The sequence below is a fragment of the Anopheles stephensi genome, chromosome 2 (assembly GCF_013141755.1).
Source record: "Anopheles stephensi strain Indian chromosome 2, UCI_ANSTEP_V1.0, whole genome shotgun sequence".
In the NCBI taxonomy this organism is placed as follows: Eukaryota; Metazoa; Arthropoda; class Insecta; order Diptera; family Culicidae; genus Anopheles; species Anopheles stephensi.
Genome location: NC_050202.1, coordinates 3241045 through 3257170, shown reverse-complemented (window position 1 = coordinate 3257170; position 16126 = coordinate 3241045). Strand labels below are relative to the sequence as shown.

The 16126-nt window shown below is 43.1% G+C and overlaps 3 protein-coding genes across 15 annotated transcripts in view; 1 reads left to right on the top strand and 2 right to left on the bottom strand.

The window, feature by feature from the left end:
• LOC118503600 (MOB kinase activator-like 2) overlaps positions 1-8074 on the top strand; it is a 92714-nt gene extending 84640 nt beyond the window's left edge. For all 13 annotated transcript variants that reach the window (XM_036037064.1, XM_036037062.1, XM_036037066.1 and 10 more), the window contains 4 exons: positions 659-819; positions 2477-2573; positions 4184-4471; positions 4552-8074. In XM_036037064.1, the coding sequence (XP_035892957.1) occupies positions 659-819; positions 2477-2573; positions 4184-4471; positions 4552-5245 (1240 nt within the window). In that variant the 3' untranslated portion in view covers positions 5246-8074. The remainder of the gene's footprint in view (positions 1-658; positions 820-2476; positions 2574-4183; positions 4472-4551) is intronic.
• A 4366-nt stretch (positions 8075-12440) lies between these two features.
• LOC118503607 (E1A-binding protein p400-like) lies at positions 12441-13988 on the bottom strand. The gene is made up of 4 exons (XM_036037083.1): positions 13567-13988; positions 13189-13494; positions 12921-13035; positions 12441-12848 (listed from the first exon to the last, which is right to left on the bottom strand). The coding sequence occupies exons 1-4, from the start codon at positions 13733-13735 to the stop codon at positions 12839-12841; spliced, it is 600 nt and encodes a 199-aa protein (XP_035892976.1). The 5' UTR covers positions 13736-13988; the 3' UTR covers positions 12441-12838.
• A 396-nt stretch (positions 13989-14384) lies between these two features.
• Positions 14385-15934, bottom strand: LOC118503606 (E1A-binding protein p400-like). The gene is made up of 4 exons (XM_036037082.1): positions 15719-15934; positions 15330-15631; positions 14952-15257; positions 14385-14798 (listed from the first exon to the last, which is right to left on the bottom strand). The coding sequence occupies exons 2-4, from the start codon at positions 15496-15498 to the stop codon at positions 14641-14643; spliced, it is 633 nt and encodes a 210-aa protein (XP_035892975.1). The 5' UTR covers positions 15499-15631; positions 15719-15934; the 3' UTR covers positions 14385-14640.
• Between the last annotated feature and the right edge of the window lie 192 nt (positions 15935-16126).

Here is a 16126-nt window from a genome sequence, read left to right as displayed (position 1 = left end):
AAAAGAACGGGATTTGGTGGAAGATTTTGTGATTTCTTGAGGGAACAGAAGGGAAGATAAGGGCAGATATGAAGTAAAAAAAACTGGAACATTCACAGTTCATTACCGTTCATCCGTTTCCTTAAAGTAGAGGCGGAAGATCGGCAAGATCACGCTAATTTACGATCGCCTAGACGTAGCAGCGCACCACCGACACATCCATTAGACTCGGAACCACAAGACTCCGATGCATTTAGAACGGGGAAATGCGTTTCGAAACGAAATGCCATCGAAATCAAATTCACTTCCCTGGTGTAACTTTAAATTTCTCAAACATCCGCAAATCCACACAGAGCACGAGCGACGACGAGCACGTGTTTCGTTGGAAAGGGAAGAACCCCGGGCGAACGTCGCCATTAAGCAATGGAGATCTTTTTTTGAGTTAATGCTCATCTTAATGGGACGTGGGATCATCCGATGATTATGATGCAACGACTACGAAATTAAAAGTCGGCTTCCTCAAGTGAAGAATTTATAGCATTTGGAGCTAGAAGTAGTTGATTGATTTTTGTTTTGCGCGTCATCAAAGCAATCGCTGTCAACGTTGACAGATGTCACAGTAGGCACGGTTGGTTCATGTTGTTTATATGTTTCTCTTCTTCTTCATTTTCAATTACAGAAAAGCCCGACGCAAGGAACGAGACGGAGATTCGAATCAGGGCGACACAAAGCTTTACCTCGAGGAAAGTTTACTAGAGCGGAAGCTACCCGATGCGGACCTGCGGTTATTAGTCGATCTACCTGCCGGACTGGACTACAACGAATGGCTAGCCTCGCACAGTGAGTAATAGTAGTGCCGTAATGATATGCGCCATTTTGAAACTTGATCTTTGACGCTCCCAGCCTGTTCGGTGGTCCTCAGAATCTCTTCATTTTTATGATAGCAAGCACCTTTCTTGCTTGGTAGAATTGTTCAAAGTCTTTTAGAAGAAACATTTAGCTAAAACGAAAGCTTTAAAATCCGCCATTGTCGTCAACGTTTGCGATACGGATATCGTCTAACTAGAACTATTAAAAAGCAACGATGCAGCCGGCTGGTTCGGTTGATGGGGATCACCATTCATCATAAACTTCCCACGTCAGCCTTTAGCTTAACAATCGCCCCCAGACATGGTGTCGCCCACCCATCTCGTATAGAGTGATAAGACGATTTTTAACCACCAGTTTTTCTTGCCATCGGACAATGATGCGCAAAGTTGATAGTGTAGCGTCATCTTTCTCCCTCGTTTTGTTACCCTGCGTCGATGAGGTGGGTTTCGTCGTGTTTCATATTACCTATAGCACTCTTTCCTACAGGCCCAAACATTGAAGAAGCGTTCGAGATAATGTGATTCATCGGTGGGTGTCATCTTCTCACACGTTGTCTTGTCTGGATGGTGTCATAATTTTGATGGATTCTGTCAAAAAGCATGTTGCCCTCATTTTGTTTCGACTTTGTTTGTGGCGGAGAAGTCTCTAGAATTCGTATCACTTCCTCCTCGTAGTAGTAGTTACGGACTAAAATTTGAAACACACATCTGTTGGTCTCTTCTGCTAGCCTTCTTTAGTTAGTTCCAATCTAATCACCAACCGAATGCAACGATAAAGAGCATCGAGATAATACTGCTATTACAGCTGAAATAATAGCTCATAATCTTTTCAGCCCCCGGAGGTTGCACTGTCTCCGGGGGCTCGATTGTCATCAATCAAGTGGAGCTCCATTTTTTGCACTCTACTAACAGTGCTTCCCGAGTACATAAGATCCGTCTCACACTCTCTCCCTCTCTCTATAGACTAACTTTTCATTATTTTTAAACGCGTGTTTGAGTAGATAAAAGATGCAAAAAAACATTCCATTTTTTTGTGCCAACTTCTGCCCCAATGTCTGCCCAAAACCTGCGGGTTTCGGCTACTCCACCAGACAGCTGATTTTAAATGCCAAGTGTCCGAAAAGTGTCTTGACGCTCTCTCTCTCTCTCTGACTGTGGTTAGCCACTGACCAACTTCATCTCTTGCGAAGGATATCCTTCTCTCGGCGTTTGACAACTTCAAGAAATGTTTGCCAAAAAATAACTTGAGGTTCGCTGCCAAGCCAAACTTCTCACAAAAATACATCAATAAAAAAAAGTTACTGGTTTGGTTGTTGGCATCGCTGTTGGGGGGAGAACCTCAATGTCCATTTCATTTGGAACTCGTTTCTGATATGATAAATGATGGCGAAGGTCGCGTTGGTTGGTTGGTGAGTTTTTCGTTTTTGTATTTGGCTATGCAAATTGTGTTCGAAAAAGAAGGCACCAATGGTTTGCGGCATAACACTAGCATGGTGCCTTTCTTTCCTGCCTTTTTTGTTAGCCGGACTCGGTACGGTAAAAACTACATTCTAGTTTCAATGTCTTTCAGACGAATAAAAAAACAAGAACTTAGATACTAATCGAAACGTTTCAATGTCTACTTTTAGCACTTGCGCTGTTCGAGCACGTCAACCTCGTGTACGGTACCATCAGTGAATTCTGCACCACATCCGGCTGTCCAGACATGACCGGCCCAGGAACTAGGTGAGTGTAACGAGTGTGTGTGAGAGGGAGAGAGAGACCCCCTTTCCATCGAATGACAAAGGGTGCACGCTACCGAATGCATATAGGACTGTGTGCGTTTTAACGACTCTTTGCATATCTTGAGCGCGATAAAGTGACGCCCGACGGACGACCTGACCAGACACCGACACGCATATGTCACGCGCGCGTCTATTGAGGAGACAACACGGGTGTGTTTAGGCTATCTTGGACAACTTTCTTCTGCGGGCGCACTAATGGCGTCACGTTTTGATGCCGTCTGACAGATTCCGGGTCTCAATCAGGCAGGCCGAGCACGTTCGAACCTTAAATCCACGACCTCTTTGCGGTGTCTCTATCTCTTCAGAACTTCTCCTTTAGCGTGGAGTAGAGTTGTCACGTCCATCAAGTTCGGGGCCTCTAGGCTGGGCGATCGAATCACGCCAACGATCAATAATCTTGTGTCACCCGATCGTGGATCGATCCCCAACCTCAAGGCTCTCTGCTGTTTTTTCCCCCATTTCCAGTAAGACCTCGATTGAACATTTATTTGTGTAGCTGGGCCGGGTACGCGTACGGTGCCCGGAACACAGGATGTTCTGAAACAATAAATCACGATCGTACGCTTCACTTTCTTCGTGCAGTCGTGGTCCATAAAACGGACGAACTTAACAAATAAACAGTGACATAAAACGCGCACGGCTTGAGGCAATTTTGCGATAAATTATTTAACTCGTCTTTAATGAAAATAAATTAACCGCACGACGAAGATTGAAGGCAAATTGAAGGCCTCATGCTTCGGTTCGACCGAAAGCAACATCGGAATGTTTGATCAGCTCGTCAGGAGAAAGAGAGAGGGTGTGTGTATGTCCCTTCAGTTTTATTGCTGGACGTTTTTATATCTTCTCACGTGCTTATCATAATTTCGTATGCACAAAGTATCGGCATTTTGGTTTTAGAAAAGATTGACCCCTTTTAAAACCACACCCTCCGGAGTCCTCTGGCCGAAGATCCGGAGATTGTTGAAATGAAAAGGGACAGTTTGACCTGGCGCGGCTTGCCGACCCAAAGGCAAGCGATACATCGCGCATGATAAAGCAAACAGGAACCTTCACCAACCTCTCCGACGCGCGCTTTGTGCTTTGATCGTGTCCGACCCTACGGTACGAAGAACTCTTCTTAGATGTTCGTTCCCCTTCGAAAAAGTAAAGTTCCGACCTCCCATGGTGTTTGTAAAAGAGGAAGACGAGAACCAAACCAACTCGAGAGTTTTTTGGGGGTTTTTTTTTGTATGACGGTGCACATTCCGGTGATGCTCCGGTACCAATAGTGTACGCTTATTACCTCATCATTTTGGGATCGAATTGTTGTGCTAGAATTCAACAACTCTTGTTCGTTGTGCGAGCCCTATCACCTTCATCATCTCAAGATTATTCTTTTATCCCTTTCAATCGGATCTTCCTTCGTGATCCATCGCTGCGGACAGTAATGACGTGGTAGTAGGCTATGCTTAGTGCAATAACATGGACATCCAAAATAGCCGACAGCCCCTGCCAAATGTGTCATCGTGACAGTCAACCTAATAAATGTTCTGGCCTATTTCTTCGCTGCAGGATGTACCTCTGGTTCGACGAGAAGGGCAAGAAGACGCGGGTGGCGGCCCCACAGTACATCGACTACGTGATGACGTTCACCCAGAAGACGGTCAGCGACGAGTCGATCTTTCCCACCAAATATGCCAATGAGTTCCCTAGTTCGTTCGAGAGCATCGCTAGAAAAATCGTACGTTTACTGTTTCATGTGATTGCGCACCTGTACGCGGCCCACTTCCGCGAGGTCGTCCTGCTCGGACTGCACGCGCATCTAAACCTCACCTTCTCGCACCTGACCGCGTTCCATAGGTAAGTCGGCGGAATCTGCGAAGCGTTCCAGGGCACAGTAATCAAGTTGGTTTGTTTTTTCCTTCCTGTTGCAATTTTAGGCGATTTAATCTGATAGAACCCAAAGAAACAGAAGTTCTGCGCGATCTGGAGATTGCGCTCCGCCTGACGGACGACCCGACGGCTCCGGTGACGGCGGCCACCGACAGTAGTGCCTCGATCGCGTCCACGACTTCGGCCTCGACCGGCACGACCAACACGTGCTCGTCCTCGTCCACGTCCTCGACCGCTTCCTGTTCGCCGCCGCTACTCCTCACCTCCACCACCACCACCACCACCGTGCCACCGAACAACAATGGTGCGGTGAACAGTGGTTGCCCCTCCCAGCTACCATCCTCCACCACCTGCAGTGCGGACAACAATAATAGCAGTAGTAGTGATAATACCACCACCAGCAGCACCGTCCTCAACCATGCGCTCATCGATGGGGACGCGACGGCCCAGCCGATCTGCAAGCAGCCGCTCGAATCGGGCAGCGTCGTTGTAAATAGTAATAGTCATAATCATCACCCGCATCCCCATCACCACCATCATCACCACCAGCACAAGGTGGAATCGTGTGCGACGGGTGGTGGTGGCGGCGGTGGAAGTGGCAGCAGCACGGGCAGCGTTGGTGTGACCGGATGTGGCGTCGGTTATAGTGTCGGCGGCGGTGGTGGAGGCGGTGGAGGCGGTGGACATTCGGGCGGTGGGCCAAGCTCGCAGCAGTCGTCCAACACGCAGACAACGGCATAGTGGATACGTTGGACAGCGAGTGTTGGGGCCGGCGCCGGAACCATGTTCCTGCTGGGCGGGGCGGCGTGCTGTGGGGCCCTCCAGGTCCCCACCCAAATCTGACCAAAATGTGATCTTATAAAACAAAACAAAAAAACACACCCACACACACAACGCGAGAAGGCGAAGGGATAATAGAAGCAGGCAAAACACACCGACACGCACACATATGAGACACGATCGATGTGGTGGTGGTGGTGCGTGAGCGTCGTGTGTTGATGGTTGCTAGGTGTTCGGTACCGCTTGCTGGAAGTGCACTCTGCCGTTTTCAGTATCCTTCTGTACGAACACAGAGACCCCGCGTACACACGTACTCACACAATCATCAACAGCGTAAGACATCACCACCACCACCACTAACAAAACGAACAGAGCGGGGCGTCAATCTTACTTTCTTGTTGTTTTAAATGAATCTAGGAACCATTTTTAAGGTGTGGAAAGGTGTGCGTGTGTGTGTGTGAGTGTGAGGAAGGCGTTGTTGCACACCCGCGAACGGATAATATATTTGTGTTAATGTGGTAGTGTATTAAAAAGGTAGTGAAGAAGAAACCCTCCTGCAGGTCCTCGATCACGTAAAGATTTATAGGAAGCCAGTCTTAGGAAGTTTTAACTGGAATATGAGTTACGAACAACGTTTTCAACCCTTTAAGAAGGAGGACGGCAGACGCCCTACAGCTATCGAAGGGAGAAGAAGAGGGAGAAGATCGTTTTTGTTTGTTTGTCGATTGATGTGTTATCTTTGTTTACGTTTGTTTTCTGCCTCTTTTTAATTGTGATGATTGGACTTTTTAAATTATTTGCTAAATTTTTATTTCACACACTACTTCTTCTTCTCTGTTATCTAATTCTAGTTCCTGTTTTTGGATTTTCTTTTCCCTTGTAGCAACAACAACAAAAATTGTTCGTACATTAACACTTTTTATCCTCAATAATGATCGGCTTTTTTGTTTGTCGTTGTTTTGGTCGTCTTCTAGAAAAGCAAACAAAAAGCTGCGAAAAGTTGCTGTGAAACAAAAATAGAGAGAGAGAGAGAGAGAGAGAGAGAGAGAGAGAAAACATAGAGAACACACACAACAAACGAATCCTTTCCTTATATGTGCTCGTGGTCGTAGAATGGTAAAGAAAAGATCAATTGTTAGGTAATAGACATAAACAAACACAAAACACAGAAAATATAGAATCGGTGATAGAAAAAGAAAAAGTATCCTTCTTCAAACACACACACACACACACTGCTTAGGGATGACCTTCTCTTTTTGTAGCTCCACAACAGACGGTGCAAGAAGGACAGAAAACCAAATGAAGTTATTTTATATTTTAATTTACCTTCTTGTTGCATCCTTTATTTTCAATTTTCTTTTCCCTTTTTACTTCTTTGTTTTCTTTCTCCTTTTTTAATTTTCTTTTCACACTTTCAAGTTTGAGGTTAAATATCGTTTTTCTGTCGAAACAACAAAACATCCTGCCAATAACCGACAAAAAGGAGACAAACAAAGACGTTAGGACGAATGGAAGAAGACGGCTTGCTGTTAACAAAAACCAGAATATACTAAAAACAACACACACTAACACTAGAAGACACTGAGAGATGACCGCTAAGAGTGGCTCTGTTACAGTCTCTAGGAGGAAAAAATAGCCCCTTTTAGTAAAAAACCCACACACACACACATGTTAATTAGGTGAACCAATGTTTTACCTTCCTCCTCCTCCCACTTCCTTTCTCCTTGCGCAAAACAGCGAACAAAGAACGAGAGTCGAGATGCCCTCGTCGCCCCGTCCCGGGCGGTTAAAGTTTCACCAACAACAAAACACACAAGTAGAATCATATATGCAGCAAACTATAATAAATAGAAAGAGCAAAGCGAAGAGAAAAGTGCGGTAGAAAAAGCAGTAACTTAAATGCTGCTTTGCTAAAAGGGACAGTCTGTATAGAAAGAGATAGTAAGAGCTATTACTAAAAATAAAAAACAAACAAAAACACTGCAGCAGTGCACAGAAGAAGAAGAAGAAGAAGAAGAAGAAGTCGCTGAAGCTAAAAATATAAAACATTAAAAACAAAACCCGCTGTGTTAAACAAAGAAAAAGAAACACACACACACACAAAAACAGGAGTGAAAAGATAGGAAAAAATAACAAGAAAAGAAAGAAAAAAAAACACACACACACAGAATTAGGGCTATAAAATAAATAAATATATATATTTAATACAGAGATATAGAAGTGAATGCGAGAGCGAGAACAAACGAGAAAAGAGAGTCAACTTATAGAAACAAAATAAAAAGAAAGTAATAAACAAATCTGTATGAAGTAGACCGGAAGAAGAGGAAGGAGATGGTGGAAAAATGTGTTACAAGAGCGTGATAAAAAACAGAGGAAAAACCCCGGCGCCACCGGGTGTGTTATAATAAAGGATGTGTGAGTTTACAAAAACTAGTGAGAGAAGAAAAAACAAATGAATAGTGAGATGTAGACTCAAACACACACACACACTTTTGGCTCTTCTAGTTGTGCAAAGATAGCAAGTAAAGGTACTAAAGGGTAGTAACCGCGTGAAAATGGAAAATGAGGAGGTGTGAAAAAATTCCCCCCTCATTACTGGCAAGCAAGGTATCCATAGCAACCTTGTGTGTCTTTGCATGTGCGTGTGTGTGAGGGAGAGAGAGAGCTGTAAGATGAATATAGTTGCGGAGGTGAGTTAGAGCAGTACAGAAAGTGGGAAAAGAAGAAAAAAAAAGCTAAAAAAAAAAGAAACACACTTGATGCAAATACATAATCCTGCAATTGTTGTTATTTCGTGCGTTTTGTACGCTTGGTGGTATGGATGGTGCGCGAGATGGTGTGTGTTATCCTTCGAAAGAAAAGTGTTTGTGAAGTAGTGCGCCTCTGAAAGGTATAAAAAAGAAGAACCGAAGACAACGGAAATGGGGTTGGTTTTGTTTCACATTCACCAGCTTCACGAAATGCGTTATTAATTATGTTTTTAGCTCTTATTTTAGTTTGCGTTCTACATATGCATCCCCCCCCCTGGACTCTTCATCATCATCATCACCATCATCATCAAACTCATGGCTGTAAAATTCGTTTCCCATCCTACTGGATCCCATCCTACGGAGAGCAGCAGCAACGATCCATATGCACATTCATCGTGTTTTTATTTTATTTTGCATTAAAGTTTTCATCACTTTTAGGGGGCACAAGGCACGGACATTGTGATAGTGAGGTGGGGAAAAGTGAGTCATTGAATCGCCCTTTAGGGAGCGCCTAAATACAACTATAAAAAAAACAGCCGGAAAGAAGGTTAAAGTAAGGATAGAAAAACGGCTTTTTGTTGATCTAGTTGTTATAGTTGTTCTTATCACGAAACGAAACAAAAAATGAAAAGAGAAAAATTGGAAGAGGGGTTAAAGAATCGAGATTGATAAAATGGTAGAAATGTTTAAGCAAGAATAGTCGGGCGGGCTATTTTGAAAAACGACTTCAAGTATATTATTTCAGTAGAGAGAAAATGTTAAGCAGAGAGAGAGAGAGAGGGAGAGAGAAAAAAAAAACAATCTAAAGAAAGAACCAAGTTCTTCACCAATCATAAGGTATAAACTGTGTATAATATTGAGTTTGAAAAGCTAACGATCGATTTGAAAACAACAAATCAAACGGATTTTTCAAATCAGTAGGCTGGTACTGTAAGCAAACCGTTGGCACACTTTGATCCCAATTCGTGTGTTTAGAAAGTTGTGTTGTTTGACGTTGCGAAAAGCTATTTAGAGAGAGAGAGCAAGAGATGAATAATTTAAAGAAAAATAAAATGTTTTCCGAAAAAAAGAAGCATGTTCGAAATGTTCGCAAGAAAACGGCATACACAAAAGCATACATACCGCGCATTGCATAACTTTAGGCTGATTGACAAAAGTGGCCTTTAGAAGAAATAATTGTCCATTGCGTCCTCTCGTCGTACTTGGTTTGGGATTTTATTTTTTCAACAAACATAATAAAAAAAACAAAGGGAAAACAACACGCAGGAACAAGATTCAAAAAGTATTAATTGAACAAACAATACAAACAAAAAACTAACAGGACAGAAAGAGGAACGGAAAGCGGAAATGTTTCACAACAACCTTCCTTACCTGATTAGCGTTTTTTTTTATTTTTTTATTTATATGAAACATAATTTTGTAAATACAATGGTTGAAAAACTTTAGAGTTGCAATAGGTTTGAAATAACAATTGTAGCAAAATAAAAACGGGGGGAAGCAAAACGTTAATGCTGTTAATGAAGTACACACGCCATATCAGAACACGAACACGAACCTGCATTTTCCGTTTCCCACTCAATACAAATCTTCACTTTGTTCCCATTGTGTTACGATGGTTTTTAACAGTCAATTGAAAGTAAAGAATAAAATACAGAAAGCTCCTACTGAACAGCCGAAAAACCAACTGCTAAAACGAAGAGAAAAGGGTCGTAATTGCACCCCAAAACAGGTTGAACACACAACATACAAAAGAGAGACATAAAAACAGAAAGCGGATACTATTTAAAAGAAAACCCCCTATTGCAGCTTAGTATGTTTACAAATCCGTAACCGGCAGAATAGAAAGCGGAAAACATTCTGTGGAATAAAGAACACGGGAAAAGTTGTTAAAATGAACAAACTCTGATGATGCTACTTAAATAATTAAATAAGAGAGAGAGAGAGAGAGAAAAAAAATACACACACACATTATAAAGCGATACGAAGGAGGTCATGGCATCCCTTTGTGTCGTCTCAAATAAGAAAATCGCATGCGAGATGGCAGCAGCAGCAGGACGAAAAGGAAAATGCAAGAGAAAACAAAAAACCATCGCCTATAATAGCCTGTAAATCTTTCTCGCGTCATGAAAAATAATAATAAATTATGGAAAGAAATTTAACAAAGCTTAATTTTACTACCTTCGGAGAACTTCCTTTCTGATCTTCTCACACTTCTTTCTCAATTTTCAGCAATCATCGTAACGGCTCTACCAGTGGCGGATCAAGGTCTTTGGAAGCCCCCTGTGGAATGGCAGTTGAGGCCCCTCTCATTGTGACTCGTTTATGAGTAAGACCCATTGGATTTCCCTCGTCGATGAGGAGGCCCCCCTAACCGTGGAGACCGCGAGTGGCCGCTCCTTCCACTCCTAGTTTGATCCACCACTGGGCTCTACTTCTTCTGCTTAATACCCCTCTAGGCATAAACTTTTCAAATGTAGAAGATTGGTCGGCATCGGGAGAGATTTCGGGAGATCCGATTGACGGAGGAGGTCATCATTTATTCAACCGGTCTCCCAAAGTCGCACCCTAGAAGGATTACCACAGCAGAACGATTCTAACACGAGCGATGATTCTAACAGACCGTTCAGCATACTGGTGATCGCATCGTAAAAACCAATACGGGAATGAATGGTTGCTAATTTTTATTCAAACAAAAACCGGTCCCGCGTCTCCCCAGGCCCGTCGCTCGTAAACGGAATAGCCCTGTTTGAGCCGAAACACCCCTGGCAGAACGGAACCTAAGACAACTTGTAACAACGTAAGGTGTGCCTGGATGGTCCAGTTTCGCTGTGAATGAATTGATTGCGACGAATAGGATTAATCCGGATAAACTATTTGGAAGCAGTGGTCAGAGTTTCTGTTGATCGCTGACAATCCGGATCAGAGCTCCTAATGGACACACAGACTGTTGCTGTTTGTTGTTTGGTAAATCGATCCAGGGCACGAGGTGAAGATCGGTATAGTGCTCTTGAAGCAGTTTTTTCGCTCTCTCTCTCTCTCTCTCTCTCTCTTTCTCTCTCTCTCTCTGGAGTTTGATACTAATAAGATATCCGAAAGCAAATACCAGTAGATCTCCTGTCGAACGATCTATGATAAAGTGCGAGAATGAAAGAGCCTGCGTCGACACTAGCGGAAAGAAAGAGAAAAACGGATACTCTCCACTTCATTCGACTCATGTACACTAATCGATCGTGCACCTGTGTGTGATAATACAGTACAGTGCGTTACCTAGCTATATGCCTACTTGGGTTTAAGTTTTTGGAAATAAAATAAATGGCTTGAATTTAAAAAATATGTATGTTTTTGTAATATTTATAAGATTCAATTATTTGTTCTGTGTAATGAAATATGAAACATTGGGCATAAATGAAGTTACAGTTTTTCCTCTAAAATAGAGACTAGTTTATAGTGGTTTTAATTGAATTCTGCCAAATTACACATGTTTACAATTTTTTGTACATGATCTCGGTGTTAGATTGATGGTGAGTACATACATATGTATGCTGCATCGTCCCTGGAGGGTTTGAATCGAAAAGCACTATTTAAAATAACAAATAAAATAAAGCGTTTTAAGTGTGAAAAAGATCGTATTAAAATTTGCTTTGCTAATTAAATAAAATATCCGAAAAGTCGAAATAATTTCAATTAAAAGGAGTTTAAAACCCTGTTAAAAATAGTAACCAATAAATACTAATCCATAAAAAAAAACTCAAATGTACATATAATTTCGTCACTCACTGTAGTAGACGATCATGCTTGTGTGTCGCGCTTCACTACACACTGTGCCGAAAAGAGACCGGTATGTGATATACTAACAAGGCGAATGGCGCATTGAAGGTGCGCGAAAGAGATGAACGATGTTTCCCCTAAATTTCCCCCACGTGCTGGATGATCCCTATGGAGATTAGCGCTACCTCCTTGATGGATGCTCTCCTGGTGTCGGGGATCGAAAAACTGGCACTTTTTGGAGAAATTTTGCTCGTCCGGTTTGGGGCATTTTCGAGATTGAGTTGATACCTCCCGAAATGCATGATCTCCTGGTAGCGAGAATCGAGTAACTGGTGCTTTTCGGGAGCACTTTTTTCCTTCGACCAGCGGGATCGGGACGAATGTTTTTTTGATCGGGATGAGATACCTCCCCGGATGGATGCTCTCCTGGTGTCGAAGGTCACACAGCTGGTACGTTTTGGGAGGATTTTTTCTCAACCAACAAAGGAAGTGTGCGAATGGGAAAAAAGAAGAAACCAAGAAAGAAACGAAAAAACGCTTACCCACATACACGATCACAAAATTATACGATTTCGGATGACCAAGGATAATAAAAAAATATTGAATTACGACTTGTAGAATAGTTAAGGTTTAGTTTGAACAATTTTAATACATTTATTTCTCTTTTTTTTTGCGTAAAAATACAGAACTCAGCAACTGCAACTGATTTCCTTATCTCAACGCCAACTAGCTTAATGTGTTCCTCTTCTTTAAAATACCTTCTTCGCCAAAACACTCCAGTGATTCATTCTCCTTCTCCGAATGCCTTGCTTTGAGACACACACAAACACACACACACATCTTCAGTTCTTTGGCTGTATTAGCAGTTTAGTGTTTATGGCTGTGTAAGATTGCTGGAAGTATTTTAATAGAGTATTCCAAAACGGTGGAGCCTATTAGGCATATTAAAGCGTTTGCCCTCATTCTTTTTATTTTTCCCACTTTTTATCGCTGTCTGTCATTTGCGCCCTTTGTTAAACTCGATACATCGACGAATTTATCCCAACCTGAAAAGAGAATTAAACAAATAGAAAATAAATGGAGGCTCGCTGGTGTTGAGGCGGAAGAAAGCTACTTACAGCAAAGCAGCACCAAGTAACGAGGCTCCGGTAGATAAGCCCGACGGTAGTGAACCACCGAACGGTGAGTATCGCGAACCGCTGCCGGGTCCGGATAAGCCACTCAAAAATCCACCTAAAACGATAATAAGAAACAATCGTTACGCCTCTCCCTTAATGTATGCATGGTTTTCAGATAATTTATCATGTTGTGAATATTTGTTGTCGTCATGGAAACCGGTTGAATAGGTTTGTCGGGTTCGGAATCTTTAAATCCAAGCAATCATACCTCTTTCTCCGATGGGACCCGGATAGTAGGGACCCGGTTGAGGTGATCCGTACGGTGAGAAACTTGATGCCGGTGCACTGTAGTAGGGTGAGCCAGGTGGCGCAGGATATTGCACTACTTGTGGTTGGGGTCGATAGTAGGGCGACTGTTGGTACACTGGCTGCGGTTGTGCGTACTGGTACTGTGGCTGCTGCTGCGTTGCTGGCTGCTGGTACTGGACAACCGGCGGTGCCTGAGTCACTGGCTGAGGCTGCTGTACTTCAGGCACATTCATCACAGCCTGTTGAAGATTGTTAGTGTTCGTTCCTGTAAAGATTCACAATACGCATTTACAACCTTTTAGTTACTATTCACTAAGTCCACCATATCCATTCTCACCTTTATTTAATTCCACTACGACGTATTGCGGTGTATCGCCCTCTGAAAATGCGGCCGGTATAATCTCTATTCCAGGGGCCGATTCTAGCACTGGAATCGCGGCTACGATGCTTCCGAACCAAACCAAACAAAAGCAGGAAAAGTATTTTAACAAGATGCAAGTCGCCATTTTCTTTTCTTTTTTGCGATCCAGTCACAACACCGTTGCGGGAACCGTTCTTCAGCACAACCTTCTCGAAAGGACGGAAATTTCAACTGAGCGTACGGTCGTGTTTGGGTAGTAGACATGCAACCCCGTCCGTCTGTCGAGCGGAAGATGCGCAAATTTGTAGTTGTATTCTTTTTTTTTTGTAAACCGGTTTCACAATGCGTTACGTAGACCCACACACCTGATGCGAGCAATTCACACCATGCGGAAACGTTGAATGAAATGGTCCTCGCTAGTTCTAACAAAGCCGCAAACAAACTGGAAAAACCTCCGCCGTCTGATGAGTTTCAGTTAGCGCAACGCAAAATGTTCCCTCAGATATATTATATCAGTAAAAACAGGTGCAGAAAATTTTTGCAAAATAATCATTCAGCACATGCTCGAAAAAAAGCAGTTAAACATGAATACGAATATTTTTCACCAATAGTGAGCAGTGTGCCGATGATTCTCACTTGGGCGAGATGAATCTCATCTCGTTCTCACACAAACACAACAGCTCGATTCGCAAACACACTGTGTTCCTTCCTCACTGGAACTCCTATTTGAGGATGTTTTTCATACAAAATGCATTTATCTACACAGGATGCATTTCCAGCAACAAAAAGCCACATTTTCATGCCCACAGATGCGATTTCTTTATTCACTCCGCGCTCATCACTTCTCACCCGCGTGAGATCACTTCGGCGAGGGCGCGTTTGACGTTTCTGCCAACTTGACATGTTTTGACGTTGGCAGCTGACAGCTGGTGGAAAAATCTGGGAAAGTTTATTACGACAAACACGGGGGGGGGAGCAAAAGAAAAACATTCACCCCGAAACGAAAAACATTTTTAGTGGACAAACTAACGACGTCGGAAGAAACTAAAATTATTCGCACTCTTTGCGATTGTTGCCTTTTAGCTGAAGTTTTAGCAAAGCAGCACCAAGTAACGAGGCTCCGGTAGATAAGCCCGACGGTAGTGAACCACCGAACGGTGAGTATCGCGAACCGCTGCCGGGTCCGGATAAGCCACTCAAAAATCCACCTAAAACGATAATAAGAAACAATCGTTACGCCTCTCCCTTAATGTATGCATGGTTTTCAGATAATTTATCATGTTGTGAATATTTGTTGTCGTCATGGAAACCGGTTGAATAGGTTTGTCGGGTTCGGAATCTTTAAATCCAAGCAATCATACCTCTTTCTCCGATGGGACCCGGATAGTAGGGACCCGGTTGAGGTGATCCGTACGGTGAGAAACTTGATGCCGGTGCACTGTAGTAGGGTGAGCCAGGTGGCGCAGGATATTGCACTACTTGTGGTTGGGGTCGATAGTAGGGCGACTGTTGGTACACTGGCTGCGGTTGTGCGTACTGGTACTGTGGCTGCTGCTGCGTTGCTGGCTGCTGGTACTGGACAACCGGCGGTGCCTGAGTCACTGGCTGAGGCTGCTGTACTTCAGGCACATTCATCACAGCCTGTTGAAGATTGTTAGTGTTCGTTCCTGTAAAGATTCACAATACGCATTTACAACCTTTTAGTTACTATTCACTAAGTCCACCATATCCATTCTCACCTTTATTTAATTCCACTACGACGTATTGCGGTGTATCGCCCTCTGAAAATGCGGCCGGTATAATCTCTATTCCAGGGGCCGATTCTAGCACTGGAATCGCGGCTACGATGCTTCCGAACCAAACCAAACAAAAGCAGGAAAAGTATTTTAACAAGATGCAAGTCGCCATTTTCTTTTCTTTTTTGCGATCCAGTCACAACACCGTTGCGGGAACCGTTCTTCAGCACAACCTTCTCGAAAGGACGGAAATTTCAACTGAGCGTACGGTCGTGTTTGGGTAGTAGACATGCAACCCCGTCCGTCTGTCGAGCGGAAGATGCGCAAATTTGTAGTTGTATTCTTTTTTTTTTGTAAACCGGTTTCACAATGCGTTACGTAGACCCACACACCTGATGCGAGCAATTCACACCATGCGGAAACGTTGAATGAAATGGTCCTCGCTAGTTCTAACAAAGCCGCAAACAAACTGGAAAAACCTCCGCCGTCTGATGAGTTTCAGTTAGCGCAACGCAAAATGTTCCCTCAGATATATTATATCAGTAAAAACAGGTGCAGAAAATTTTTGCAAAATAATCATTCAGCACATGCTCGAAAAAAAGCAGTTAAACATGAATACGAATATTTTTCACCAATAGTGAGCAGTGTGCCGATGATTCTCACTTGGGCGAGATGAATCTCATCTCGTTCTCACACAAACACAACAGCTCGATTCGCAAACACACTGTGTTCCTTCCTCACTGGAACTCCTATTTGAGGATGTTTTTCATACAAAATGCATTTATCTACACAGGATGCAT

Coding starts and splice junctions, on each gene's coding strand:
- LOC118503606 (XM_036037082.1), bottom strand. CDS start 15,498: ATGGCGACTTGCATCTTGTTAAAATACTTTTCCTGCTTTTGTTTGGTT. Junction 15,258..15,329: donor CGTAGTGGAATTAAATAAAG/GTGAGAATGGAT, acceptor GAATCTTTACAG/GAACGAACACTAACAATCTT. Junction 14,799..14,951: donor GGGTCCCATCGGAGAAAGAG/GTATGATTGCTT, acceptor TTATCGTTTTAG/GTGGATTTTTGAGTGGCTTA.
- LOC118503607 (XM_036037083.1), bottom strand. CDS start 13,735: ATGGCGACTTGCATCTTGTTAAAATACTTTTCCTGCTTTTGTTTGGTT. Junction 13,495..13,566: donor CGTAGTGGAATTAAATAAAG/GTGAGAATGGAT, acceptor GAATCTTTACAG/GAACGAACACTAACAATCTT. Junction 13,036..13,188: donor GGGTCCCATCGGAGAAAGAG/GTATGATTGCTT, acceptor TTATCGTTTTAG/GTGGATTTTTGAGTGGCTTA.